Here is a 14,221-nt window from a genome sequence, read left to right as displayed (position 1 = left end):
AATAACACAGCAAAGGAATCTTTGAGGATGATATACCGTATAGATTTCCAATTATATCAAGTAGAGCTTGAGTTAATGTTCGCGTGATACCTTCGGAAAGGAAATCGTATGGTGGGGGGAATTAGGTTTTTGACAGGTGGGTAATTATGGGTGGTGGTCCGCTGAGACTGTGAGCATATGAACTCTAAAAAGAGCAGTGATTCGGAGGACAGCTAATTAAGAAAAATGACATGCGACTCCGCGTGGCGACGTTAAGGGAACCTCTTGGGATGAATGGAAGGGTAGTCGGCATCCGGAAAAGTTTCTGGCGTTATGTCGAGAAATCCAAAGGCATCCACTGGATTTGAAGCCGTCGTTGCCTCCGTAATCAACTCTTTCCGTAGCTTCTTAACGTGTGTTGACGTGGGAGCGCTATCAAATTATCACTGGGAAGACTGTAGCGAACGAGGAAAGAAATATGCTGTCGCGTGTTTAAATCACGGCGTCATACTTATCCTTCTTTATAAGATGAAAGAGAAACTTACTTATACGGTAAGATCATATAATGTTGATAATTCATCGAGTGCGTTTTATTTTTTTTGAATTTGTCAATGGGTTACAAAATCTTGCATTATTTTTTATATTACCTAGGTGATGATGTTTACAGCAAATAGCGTTTGTTATTAAGTGAATTTAAAGTATGTAGTTTCCATATAACCCTTTATTTTTTATTAATTTGACCACGAGCAGTATAAATCAATAGATTTAAAGGAAACCAACCCTTGTATTATACCGTTTTCCAAATTAGCTGTATATCTACTTTTCTCCTGCTGCATCTTTGAAGCACCAATGTTTCGTTTTAGTCGCACAGTTCAATCCTTGGATTTTTTCTATCTCCTTGTCTCTTCCTCCGGTGTGAAACGTGGAGGATAATAGGTCACTGTCCGCCCTGCGCTGACAGAGAATTAATGAGGGTAGAAAATATTTCATGTGTCTGTAAATACTGAAGCGTTTGGTCGTCGTAACCCTTTCCCTTTGTCTTTGACTAAGTACTAAATTTTTCATGCGTGTTTTTTTTGTGGTGCGGGGACCTCAGTTAGTTTTGCGCCATTAGAATGTGGAATTAAATCGAAATTATATGAATTCGCTTATCTCTCAAGAAAATTATTAAACATACTTCTGTGAACATAATTGCTTAAAGGTTGGTTGGCCTTTGAATCCATTCATTTTTCAAATAAAGAATATTTTTTTCAGTTGTTGACTCTTCTCCTTCGTAAGCTTTTCGTGAAGTAAATGAAGTTGAATGGGTAAGTTCAAGAGTCAAGCAAATTCTCTCGAACATTTTTCATCTACGTAAAACTTTCCGACTTTCCTATCGTTTATGCAAATCTGTTTTAATCATTCAGGTCAACACCTCGTTTGTTGTATCCCCTGTGTTCGTGAATCATGAGTTGTGTACCCAAGGAATGCGTCTACGGTATCAGGTGCAGGTAAATACGGTTAATCTCTTCAAGACATTTTGCCACGAAAAACTTTCAAGATTCTTCCGGAGGCGCCAAAAACAAAATGGAAACTTATAAAAAAGATTTCGTCATTAGTTTTTCCTGGCAAATTATGTCAACCTACAATATTCGGAAATAGTACAGTGATTCATGGAGATCTTTAACGCCAAGTTGGCTCGTTATCGATTCAAAAGTTTGGGCATCATCGTCCAAACGTCTGCTCGAAGGGCCTTGGCGACGGTAAATGTACTTAAGCAGAATAAAATTATAGTGTTCTCCTTGTTCGGAAAAATACATCTCTTTCGTTGAAAGTCTTTCGTCAACCATCGCTGGTGACTATCCTCCCTCCTCAGATTACACCGGATGTCTATTGAGGAGACGTACTCGTATTTTGGAGGGTAACCATATTGCTTTCACCTGCGTGCCGTTTGAAATACGTTTGCGTCACTCCTTCACAACAGATTCATTGAAATTCAGAGTGTTGAAAAAACCTTAATTCGTGACGCATGTACTTATTCTCTGGCCAAAGTGCCAAAACTTGCAATGCATCGGGACGAAATTCAACTTGTTCTCCTCCCTATGAATGTTCCAAGTTGCTCGGGATGTACCGAGGTGAATCCGGTTAACTCGCCAAGTGAGCAACGAATAGATGAGTGTAAGTAATTAAGGTCATTCGAATCAGACTTGTCGGAACACTTCCGTTTTGTCAAGTCCGTCCCTTTTTGTGGGAGTTTTATTGCGCGCGAGTTTTATTGATGAGGGCGTGTCCCCTGGTGTGTGACAGGACCGTCGCAGTAGGCGCCTGAAACTCTCATCTCAGACCTTTGAAAAAAAAGCCTTCCGAAACAATCCGCTCGACTTAGTTTTGTCTCTTCTAATACTCTCGCGAAAAATCCGCATTAACCTTCTCTGAGTTTCCTTTGTCGCAGTGAAATAGTTAGGGCTCCTAGGTGTGGAAAAACAAAATCTATTTTGTTAGAAGGAACTAGCCATGTATAATTAACTTAAGGCGCATCGACAGCTAGGGTCTTGATGCACCTTCGCTAATGATGAGTTATTAAAAGTAAAAAAATTATTGCAGTTATTCGTGTTGTATGGTTAAGTATATGTTTAATACCAGTTTGATAATTAGTATGCATGGCATCTATAATTATCCGTGCATTTTTTAAGAACTTTAAAGTTGCTACAGAAGATTTACTACTTGGAGGAATTTCAAAACTTTATTTATACAAAGGTGGTCATCATTCCCTCCCTATGAATAGTGTTTTTAAGCTCATGGTATTTTAGGACAATCATGTAGCGGTTGGCCGTCGTATTCTGCCCGCCAATCAGGTGGTGCCAGGAGAAGAGATTTTCGTACATTCTGGTTAAGGTGGTGGTGTGATGATTGTAAGAATATGTTTTGTCTTAATTTGAGTCATTTGAGGTGTTGGAAAATATGTGAAATGTTTTTTTTCGGGTATTGTGGTTATTTTAATATGGCTTCAGTCGCGATACTTAAAAAACTTAGTTTTTTGCATCGTCTTTTCTGTTATAGTATACCATGGAATTCGACATAATATATCTTTCAGAATACGTTTTCATATCGTCACACTCCGTTAACGTGGTTTAAGCTCTGCAAGACTGACAAGATTCCGCCGAGTTAGAAAACCCCTGAGACGCCTTAAAAGGAATGTTTCAGGTAAAGAATCGTGGTTCTTGAAATATTTCTTGAACATTGCAAATGCTTTTCTCCCTCATTTTGGGATGTCGTGCGGTCTAGTTTTTCCATAATTCTCCATGTCACCAAGGTTTTCATTTGGAATGTCAAAATATTACATTCTCAAAAACTATGTCAATCACGTTTGTAAACACACCAAGCATAAATTTAGCGACGCACCGGCCGCCGTTTCGCCTCCTTTGCATCGTGAGAGTTTCAGCGAAATTCCGACACCTCATCTTCGCCCTCAAGTATGGTGTATGGCGTCTTCCTCCCTCCAGCCGAAGGGCCCAGACTAATCAGTCAATCCCTCCCCCCTCCCTGTGATTATTTTTTCTTCTCTGATGCCTTTATCCTCCGCACCTACGACTCGTGGTTTCGCTCATTTTGCACAGCGGTCCCGAAATTGTAAATAGGCAGGCAAACGAAGCGTGGATGCTTCTGGCCCTCGATGTGAGAACCTTCTGTCGAGTTCCTTGTGCTCCGTTTTCATGCGTTCTCTCCGTGAAAGTTTTATTTCGTAAGATGAAGAAAAATTGATTGTACCAGCTCTAGTCTATTATAGACTTAACATCCAGAGAATGTAATTTTAAAAATATTATCTCGAGAACTTATCGCATCCATTTAATTATTATGATAGGGGGTCCATCATCGGAATGATAGCCGACCTCTCAAGCCATTTTGGATGCGTAAATTTTAACGGATCTTTTCTACCGATCGATATCGAGTGAAATGGTGTTCCTTGCAGCTGTGCGTGCATACAATGTATAGTGTATACACTTACGAATTTACAACTCAAAGCGGCGAGGTGCGAAATTAGATTCGAGTGATAATGCGATTTCGTAGCCGAAACATTGTACGATAGGCAGGCTTTTTGTTATTCCTCCACTCCTGTCTAACATTTTGTGTAATATCTCTCACAGTATATCGTAATAGCCAATCTTCCTCTCTGGTTTGTCTCTTTTAGGCGTTCTCTTCAGTAAAACACTGTGCATCATAATTCTTCGAATTAGTCTGTTTTATTCTCATCAGTTCCATTTGGCTCGAATCGTTCTCATGTACTCGTTCAACAAATGGGATTGGGAGGTAATAGTTAGGGGTAAGGTGCACACTTTGCATAATATTTTTCGTTTAAATTAATGAGTGTCCACGGTTCTGTTTCGGCTAACGATACTTTTATATGGACAAATCGAGTTAAAGCAATGAAATCATCTCTGGACAAAGGTATCGTTAACTACTTTCACCCCACTCCCAGAAAAATACTTTCGTAGAAAATAGAAGATTTTTCATAAAATGGGAAAATGACTTTAGCATAAATAAAAAAAAGCTCCGTGATAAAAGTTAAGTCATTATGGACGAACATTTTAATTATGTGGAGTTTTAACCTACCTATAGGGTCAGAGGAACTCATGTTTACCTTTTACTCTGCGTCTCTTAAGACATACAGACATGGTATTTTTTGCTGGGGGAGAACTATTCCATTGACTCTTGCTGTTTACAGGAACTACTATAGGCAGCAGTCGAATGCCAGAGGCGAGGTTCTTAACGCTACATTAGTTGAATTAATTGGTCGTGGATAATTTATCGCTGTTATTTTGGATGAAAATGCTATGACTGTACGTCTGCGTGTTCCTAAACCTATCGTGCGACCCCATTTCGGAGAATTATTAATTTAAAAAAAATATATTTTTATGCAGGAAAAATCCGGAATTACGTCGAGAGGGAAAGTGGAAACGAGAAGAGTAAAAATGTTCATGTATGTGTGTATATATATATATATATATATATATATATATATATATATATATATATATATATATACTATATATATATATAGTATATATATATATATATATATATGTGTGTGTGTGTGTGTGTGTGTATAAACAGATATATAAATATATATATATATATATATATATATATATACATATATATTTTTATATAAATATATATACACACACACATGGTTGTGTGAAAGTGTTCGCGTGGTTCTAGTGTGCTTGATGAGACGGAGAGATGGCAGAGGGTTGGGGACTTGTGTGTCAAAAAGGGAAGAGAGGAAAGGTGAAGCGAAAGGGTTTTCTCTAAGGCGGAGGGAAGAGAGGGAGAGAGAGAGTGGGAGTTTTCCGAGACGTGTGTGTCGACCCTATAGAGCGTCTATTTTTGGAATGGATGCGGCGGGGGTGGGAGCGCTGGGGGGTTGTGGGAAGGGTCGTCGTGATGCCGAGGTGGGGGAAGGTCTACCCCCCATTCCTACCACCTCCCCAAGTCCTCAATCGCACCTCGCCCTCCTTTTTTTTATTCTGTTATTCGTTTCGTTTCTTCTCCTCTCTTCTCTCACGTACTTTTACGATGCCATCGCCTCCATTTATTATTTTATTTTTTAATTTGGGTGGCTGGGCGGAAAAAATCGTGTGGGGATCCTGTTTATCGTGGACGGGGACCAAGGGAGTGGTGGGACTCCTCTTTGCGGCGTGGAGAATCAAGGCGCTGGCGTGGCGGTGCGTTTTAATTTAATGGCAGCGGCCACACCCTCCCAGGGCGCGTGCGCAGACGTAACCTGACGAGTCCCATTTAACCTTTACTCGGCGTATGATATGCAATGCGTTCTAATGGTGACGAGCGGGTTAAATTGTCGTGTCTGAGGTGTGATGAGAGTTTTTTCGGTCTCATTGCTCAGTTTTGGAAGTGAACTCACGTCCAGCCTACTTTTTGAATTTTGACTTAATTGTTTCTTGGGCTGGTATCGATAATGCACGAATTACACCCGAGGGTTGTACATATTCCCGTAATTCAGGTTATATTAATTTATATGGTGCTTTTTAGCGAAAATGGCGGCTGAATTGCATTAGTCCATTTTTCTATGTCTTACAGCGCATCACGCCTTAGGGGAAAAACTATAAAAAACAAAAAAAAGTGTTCTGAACCCCGAATTCCCACTTCATGCAATATATTTTTCCAATTCTCACACGCGAAATTAAAAAAATACATTTGGAATTTATTGACGATAAGAATTTTGCTCTCTCAGATAATTCATTGTGAATTTTAATTGGTGCTTCTGTTTCATTTTTCTTTGCGTCCTTTTTGTTTTATGCTATATACTTGTATTATAATTTTAAAATATATTTCATTGGATTTAAAGAGCCTTGACCAGTTAAATTAAAAGTTAGCTGACGCCAGTAAAAAAATTCTAGCGTGTCTTTTAAAGTCACATCAACGACGAACCGCTCAGGGGAATTTCTGCATGCTATTTCTTGTCTGAGGTAAAAGATAAAAAGAGAGATAAAAGACACTAAAACGTGAATTCGGGGATAATCAGCGTTTTCTGCATTCCGCAATGTAAGTCCGCCGATATTCTCGGACCGCCAAGAGACAGGGATCTCAAGGAAAGTGAGCCAAAGTATGCCGGCTGCATTCGACAGCTGGGGCTAAAGTCAAATGCCGATGATCAATTCGATAGAAAAAATAAGAAAGGAAGAGTAGTAGACGTAAATGTGGATGTTTATTTGAAAAAAGAATAATTAGATCAATTGGACAAATATGGATGCACATATCATTGGTTGGATCATTATTTAAGGGATGGTCCCTAGCGTAAATGCGTAGCGATAGATTTTCAGATGATTTAAAGAGAGATATATTACGGAAGAGCTAAACCGTTAAAAGAAAATTAAAATTGGACAGGGGAGATTAAAATTAGCATGAGAAACTGTAATTGGTGTTTTAAGCACTGAATAACTTAAGAGCGGGTGGCAACACATCTAAATTTGGATCACTAATAGCTATTCTTACAGCTGGAAATATGGTAAGAAAGAGAAAATGAGAGACAACCGAAAAAAATATTGTTGACTGTTTCATTGCAGGCTTTGAGTTGCCGGCTCCTTAGTTGCAGGCATTGAGTTTGGATGTAAGAGAATAGTCGGTTAACAGTCCAGTTGTGGTTCCAACTTTAGTTGATTTATAAACACCGATCGCCGCCCATCGTTCCCGTTTCACCTGAGAAACATTGGATTTTTCAGGATTCTCGCCAGATCATACTCCTTCGGGCTCAACCAACCAATAGAGACGGCCCTTCGGACAGGATTGTAAACTTCATCCACAATCTATGTGCATAGAGCACACAAGAGACTAAACATTCTATTACGAGCGCGCGAAGAGCGGAAAACTGGTTTATGTAATCATCAGTTGTCAATACTACGTAGAGACTACCTATCCTTGGCTTTATCCCGTTCAATATCAATATTTAAATTAAGATACTTATTTGAAATTATCGGAACCTATGAGTCATTTCAATTTATCCTACATGTACCCCTGTGTGTATCCTTGTTTTATGATTGGAGGGAGCCAATTTAAAAGAAGGTTGAGTGGAATTTGTGATTCTGTTAAGAAATCGATCAACCATGGTAAACAGAGTTTTTCAAGAGCGGGAAAATATTCATGTCAATTTGACACCTTCATAGATAAATTCAGGATACCGTGTATTTAATTTGCAAAATATAAAGTTTAAACATCTAATTTATGTTCCTATAATTGTGATAATTTATACTCTCTATCTCCTTAACTTCTCAATGCCAGTTCTTTTTCGAAACTTTAGCAGATTATGTAGCTTGTTTACAGCCAGCGAATACTAAACAGATTAAATCATGGATATCTTCATAACAGATATAATTAATATCATAACAGATATGATTAAAATTAAATGCGCACGATTTTCTTGGAAAAATTTAATGCAACGTGAAGAAGATAACAAGAGGCTCAATTCTCAAATATGGAAACCACTAACGGACCGTGTAGTTTACCCTTTTGGTACATATTAGCAATAAATTTGTTCTAAAGTAAATTGCGTCTATATTTCGCAGAATTGTGCTAACATACGTTTTAGACAACTTGTAAATTGGCTACCCTTGATAAATGAGCCTCATATGAACGGAATAGATCCCTTGATGAACCAAATAAATCAAACATAGGCAATGACTTATCTTTCAATATATTTATTTCTTCGACGGCTTAGGCGTGGAAGATTTCATAAATTTCGTCGGTTATTTCAATGACTATCTTTACCCTCAGTTCTTATGGGTATGATTTTTTTTCATTTTGATATTCCAGAAAATTTCATAGGTACTCTTAATTCTTTTTCGATACAGTTGTAAGGTGTATTATGTTTTTAATTGGGTCACCGGGAATCTTTTCTGTTTGTTGTGGACTTTTATCAAAAAAAAGTCGAAGGATATGACCGGATGTGCGAAATGCAGGACGATTAATCACGGCAGGTGAACGCGCGGTTGTAATTTAAAAAAAAAACTTTTATTTCGCTTTCCCAACATCTTGAAGCAGAGTTAAAATGGGGCTCGTTGGCGAATTGAAATTTCTTTGCAACGTAATAGGAAAATATTCCTGTCGCACGTCGGAGAGATGAGAACGGAGATCGTAGAAAAATAAGGCGGCGGAAGTGGCGGGAAACTCCGCGGGGGTCGTTAAAATGAAAATTCAACCCTCCTGACCTGAATTAAACTGCTCATTGGACTACAAGGCGGTGATAAAAATATGTCCCGGTGGCATAACAGGGAGCTAAATTTAAATGCGCCACGTCGTTATGCATCGTTAGTGATACGTTTTCCGCCCACGCGGGCTCCCGTTTAAGTTGCCTAAGGATGTTTTCTTCACCCAACCTACCCCGGCGAATATGGCGATACAACCCCCCTCGATTAGTCTGGTAGTTACATTTCAGAAAAAGTATCGTTTTGAACCGTATTTAAGTCGCCATACGTTCGACTGGCTTTCGGCTTATCCCTCATAGTCTAAATATGGCTGCGGCTAACTGGACAATCGTTCCTCGATACCCGTGGATTTTTGTTGCCATTCCTCTCACTGGTGTGGGGGTGATTTACACATTCATTATACGCAATAGACGTTGGACAGTCAGCTCCCGATCTTCCGAGATACAGTTATACGAGAAAATAATTATTGGGAGATTGGGAGATCATGTACTTTGAATGAATAGCGTTAATCCAATTGTATTGCTTCTAAGGATTTCCTTTTGTTGAAAAAATGTGATGTAGTTAAATATCACGTTTTTATCGTTGAATTTTGCCTTTCGAATGAACATTTTCGCCATGAATTACGAACTTAATTCGTGGAGCATTTTTTTTCATGACTAATGTTGTCATAGAATTGCAATATCCTCAGTATTTTTTAAAAATGTAAGCGCGCAATCCTTTTATTCCGAATATTAAGTTTAAGGTTATTGTATTTCACTTGTTGGCCAAATTCCGATTTCAATCACGTCTTGGTCGCGAATCCTGTGACGTAATGATACAGGTTTTTCTCGTTGAGTTTTATGGTGTGATTTCACCTGAGTCCTTTGAGAACCTCTGCAAATCTTACAATATCTTGAAATTTTCTGCAAAGTTCTTATTCTACTGTCCAACTCCGGTAGATGAATTAGTCCGGGATGATTTAAATATTTCTGCTAAGTATGTGAATCAACTGACACCCCCGGGTGTATAGCTATGGGAAGCAAAGGGAATGAGCTTCGTTTCCCCGAAACGTGGTCCGTAAGTTGCTTGCATAAAGAACGAGAAAACATTAAAACAAACTAATTCACTGTATAAATACTGTGTAATAGAATTGTGTCATTTTCCTTCAATATTTGTTTCTCCTCTCCTTCCCTCGAAGCATTCGCCTCTTCGCCGCCGCCACATTAGAAGTCAAATTCAGATTTGGCCGTATTCAATCCTTTTCTGTCATGTGCTTTCTCATTTGCCATTTAACTCCAGACTCTTCGTTATGCACAAGAGTAAATGTTGGAATGGTTATTTAGCCTTCCAGTGGTTTGCATGCAGAGAACCCCGCAGGAAGCCAACAGTCACGCCGATTCAACAACAACACGTTTATCGCGCGAGACTGAATTCGCGAGGTCGCAAAATCCCAGACGTTTCTTTCCAAAGGCTTGCGATGTTTAACCGTCGGGGGGAAGAGGAGAAATCGCGGCCACACCGCCGCCATGTCTTTTGTGGATGTTCTGGATGGGACCCCCATTGATTCTCCGCGTCTCAAGTAACCCACCCCGCCTACACCCTACACACCCCCGGCACTTAAAGGGGCGGGGGAAACCCACGCCTGTTAGCACGCGGGCGTCTCGCATTCGTCAAATCAACATTCCCTCCCACTCACTCCTCTGGCGATCCCTCTCTCCGCTCTCCTTCTCTTCCCTCGCGAATCAGTGTATTCTTCCTTCCCTCCCCGATCCGCCGCGATGCTTCCACTTTAGCACTCCGTTGATTTTTAGGTCACCTCTCGGATTATCTCCGACCCACGTCTGTGTGTGTGTGTGTGTATATATATTTATATATATACATATATATATATATATTTATTTATTATATATATATATAATATATATATATATAAATATATATATATATAATATATATATATATATATATATAAATATATATATATATATATATATATATATTTTTTTTTGCGACGGAACAGACAGCGAAAGTGTTCCAAGTGGGTATTATTAGTCTCTCCTCGCCCATTTAAAATTCTTGCTGCTCCGAAAAAAGAATGACTGTGAGTCGAAGTGGGTCTACGGTATTAATGTTTTTTTCCAATTCATCGCTTAGTTTAACTTAAGCGTGCATACACCTCGATGCATTTTCCACCGAATTCATACGTATCTCATCAAGGCTGTGACATATTTTTCCAAATAAATTGATGGTTTTGATAAGTTCATTTTCGGACTAAAGTTCCATTTCAGACTAAAATTCCTTTTCCGGCTAATTTCAAAACAATGCTATTAGCAGATTAATACCAACCTTTTTCTCGACTGCGAGAGTAAAATATTAGTCTTTAACTCATTAACCATGGAGAGTTCATTTAAATGTTTTACAAAAAATGATTTTATATTTTCAACGACGTTTAAGATTCTCAATTCCGGGGCATTCTAGATTGGTTGCAGGCAATATCATAAGCGGAGTTTTCCACTTCTTGTACTAAAACTGTCGTTTTTAGTATTACAAATTATAGTTATTCTATTGATAGTGAAATATTCCTTTGTTGCCAAATAAGAAACTGCATATTAGTCCCATTTTAGCCGACAAATTATGCTCCTCAAGTTTAATTGCATCGTGAAAACCATTCCTATATCTGTGCAGATAATTCTTTCCAAGTTCGCTCTTGCATTGCCATAACGTCGCACGTATCGGTGCACGAAATTCAGCTCATTTGTGTCATTTTTGTGTCGGCCCCTTGAAACAAATAGGGTCTCCTGCCTATTTCTACTTCCCAAATTTTTCTCTTAGGAGTCGAACTACCAGAGTTTAAACGACATCAACAACAGGCGGAATTTGAACTATCAAACAATGTTTAGCAGGCAGGTGGGAGCGTTTCCCACCACGCTAACCGAACCAAGAACTTTATCTCGACCGTTACGGTGACGTCTTGCGAATAAAATTTTTGTGAACATGAACGGCTGGAACTCGAATACTCTGAATGGTCAAGCTTTGGTTATCATTTTTCTAAGGCACGTTTCCTTCATTTCAGCCGCACATGATTCAAGCACGGTGGGAAAAAAGTAACCGTTCTCATTGTTGTTTATAAGGTTTTTAAACAGGTTTTTTCACCCGTATTTCTGTTAACTGCACCTGTAAATGTGGCAGGATCACATGTTTCGTGTTTGTTTGCACCGGGGCAAGCCTGGTGGACCCGATCCTCGTCTCCACGTCCTTCCTTAACTCTGTCTCTCGTTTCTCCTCCTGCAGCCGACGTACCAAAACCAGAGGATGATCCAGGAGACCATGACCACCACCACAACGAAGAGCTACGCCCCCTCGCACCACACGGGGTCATCCTCTTCGACTATTCACCGGGAGCCTCCGCCGTCCCTCAACAACAACCTCTCGGAACTTGATAACCTTCTGCAGGACCTCAGCAACGCTCGCTACACTGGATACTCCGAGAGGAAAGGTGAGGAACTATAGATCCCGGTAGTTTAAACATTTTGCCTGTGCCAGCCTTATTTTTCGACCAGAAGGCTTGGTTTTGACAAGCAAGGGTATAGCAATCACTCAATATCCTATGCCCTGCTGCTGAAATTCACACGCCAGGGTAAGGGTTGGAAGGGGATGGCAGTTTCTTTCTCTAAACTACATGCAGTCCCCTAAGCTTGAAGGTAAATATGTAATTTCATCGGAAATTAGAAGGTAATAGTCGAGAGGAACTGAACAAAACTTGCCATGAATTAGTAGAGTTCCTTGAATTAAAAATGTAATGTAACAACCACTATAGGTAGGTACGCGAAAAGTGACAGTTTTGATGATTTGGGGATATCCATAGGTACAACTCGTGCAACAAATTTTCCACTTATACTCCGAGAATTAGTCCACATTAGGAAAATTGTAGTAAGTATGAAAATTTGTTCATATCAATTATTTCATTACGTTTGTAAGTACGTAAAGTAACTGATAAACATACCAGCGCGTGTTTCTTTTTCTGTTTTGACAAATGTTATTCTCGCTGTTCGTGGGCTACAGGGCATTGCTATGTTGCGCCATACCATGTCTATAGAATGTGAATCCTTGATGTTGAGCCCAACGATTGCCAAAAACTTGCGAATTTATAAATACACTATCCAACTTTGGGCTTCAGTGGGAGTTGTCATTTTGCTTGAACCACGAATCGTCGTCGTATTGTTTGGCGGGCTAAAACTAAAATGCAAATGAATCTAAGGGTCCGAAATTTTAGTTGTTTTATTAATGCATTTCGCTGTTAGAAGTGCGCCTGGATAACTTTTCCCTCGCGTGCAACAAAACTTTGCCCTCCCCGCACGGATATGTTGTTGGTCTCCTAACATGATTCCGCTTGATTTTAATGATGTCGGTTCCGATGCTTCTATCAACAAACGCTCTTGGTAGATAGGATAGGATGTGGTTTTGTGCGTATACCATGTAAGTTCTATATACTATGTAAGATCTAAATAATCTATTTCTTCTCAAGGTTTGTTAAATCCGTCTAGTTTTGTTTGTATATGAGTAAGTTCAAATTTTTGCATGAATAGCTGGTACCCTAACGCTTCCCCGCAGGTGCTCTCAGCGGCTTTTATTTATGTATATTTAGATAATAATGTGAGAAATATGAGTTAGTTATCCCGTAGAGATGAATATGTTAATGATTGGTTGTGTATTGGCTGAGATTTGATTGAGTAGTTTCATCGTTGCACGAGGATTTGTTAAGAGCTAGCAATCTAACGCGAGTGAATTCCTTTTGCAGAGATGACCCACTTGACCAACGGGTCGCCGTCACCATCGATGGTCCGTTCGCCTAGCAGCGCGAGCCGTGACCTTCCGCGACCGTCGGTGGACAGCCTACTCGAGGAACTCGACACAGTCGTGCCCAACGGGTAAGCAGTGCCCTCGGAGGCAGTAATCCGACCTTTTTGTTTGACTTCCGGCTCATCTTTGACAAAATTACTTACGCTTCCGACTTGCTTTCGTAGTTATCAACTTCGGCCTCGCTCTCCCCGTTGGAATTCTCATTGTAATCTGCTACGGCAAGTTTCATTAACCGAAGCGATTCCTCCGAGTGATTTCTCTGTGATTGCCACTGCTGAATAAGTTTCCTTAATACATTTTTAATACGCACGGCAATAATTCCCTTGGCTTAACCTTTTTTTGAAATCCCTACAAGCATTATTTTTTTAATCATTATGATTATTTTTCCAGTATATCATGCCGAATGGCTGAAAATTAAAGTCAGGTCAAAAATGGCTCATAATCGCACCTTCATATTAATTGTGACAGAAATTAGTTCTATCTGGGTATGAAAAAGAAGTGGTGAAGCAAAAGTTTGTTTTCTTAAGTGAAATAATTTTAATCCAAAATGCAGCTCCTAATTCCACCCAACTCAGTTGATCCACTATCCCATTTCAACATTTAAAAAAAAACTCGCCTTCCTGTTCTGATGGAATTTTCAAATGAATCGGATTGGAAAATTGTTTTTAATGGAAAAATAATTTAAAACTTTTGCGTTTAATTTC

General features: G+C 39.4%; 1 protein-coding gene across 8 annotated transcripts in view; it reads left to right on the top strand.

Moving 5' to 3' along the window:
* The window catches only part of Pax (paxillin), a 483,495-nt gene that overhangs the window by 438,303 nt on the left and 30,971 nt on the right, over positions 1-14,221 (top strand). For all 8 annotated transcript variants that reach the window (XM_071590642.1, XM_071590639.1, XM_071590643.1 and 5 more), the window contains exons 3-4: positions 11,949-12,153; positions 13,456-13,585. In XM_071590642.1, the coding sequence (XP_071446743.1) occupies positions 11,949-12,153; positions 13,456-13,585 (335 nt within the window). The remainder of the gene's footprint in view (positions 1-11,948; positions 12,154-13,455; positions 13,586-14,221) is intronic.

The sequence above is a fragment of the Hetaerina americana genome, unplaced genomic scaffold (assembly GCF_022747635.1).
Source record: "Hetaerina americana unplaced genomic scaffold, ioHetAmer1.1.p SCAF_4, whole genome shotgun sequence".
NCBI lineage: Eukaryota > Metazoa > Arthropoda > Insecta > Odonata > Calopterygidae > Hetaerina > Hetaerina americana.
The sequence above is the reverse complement of the archived record's forward strand: the minus strand, read 5'-3'. Positions and strand labels throughout refer to the sequence as shown.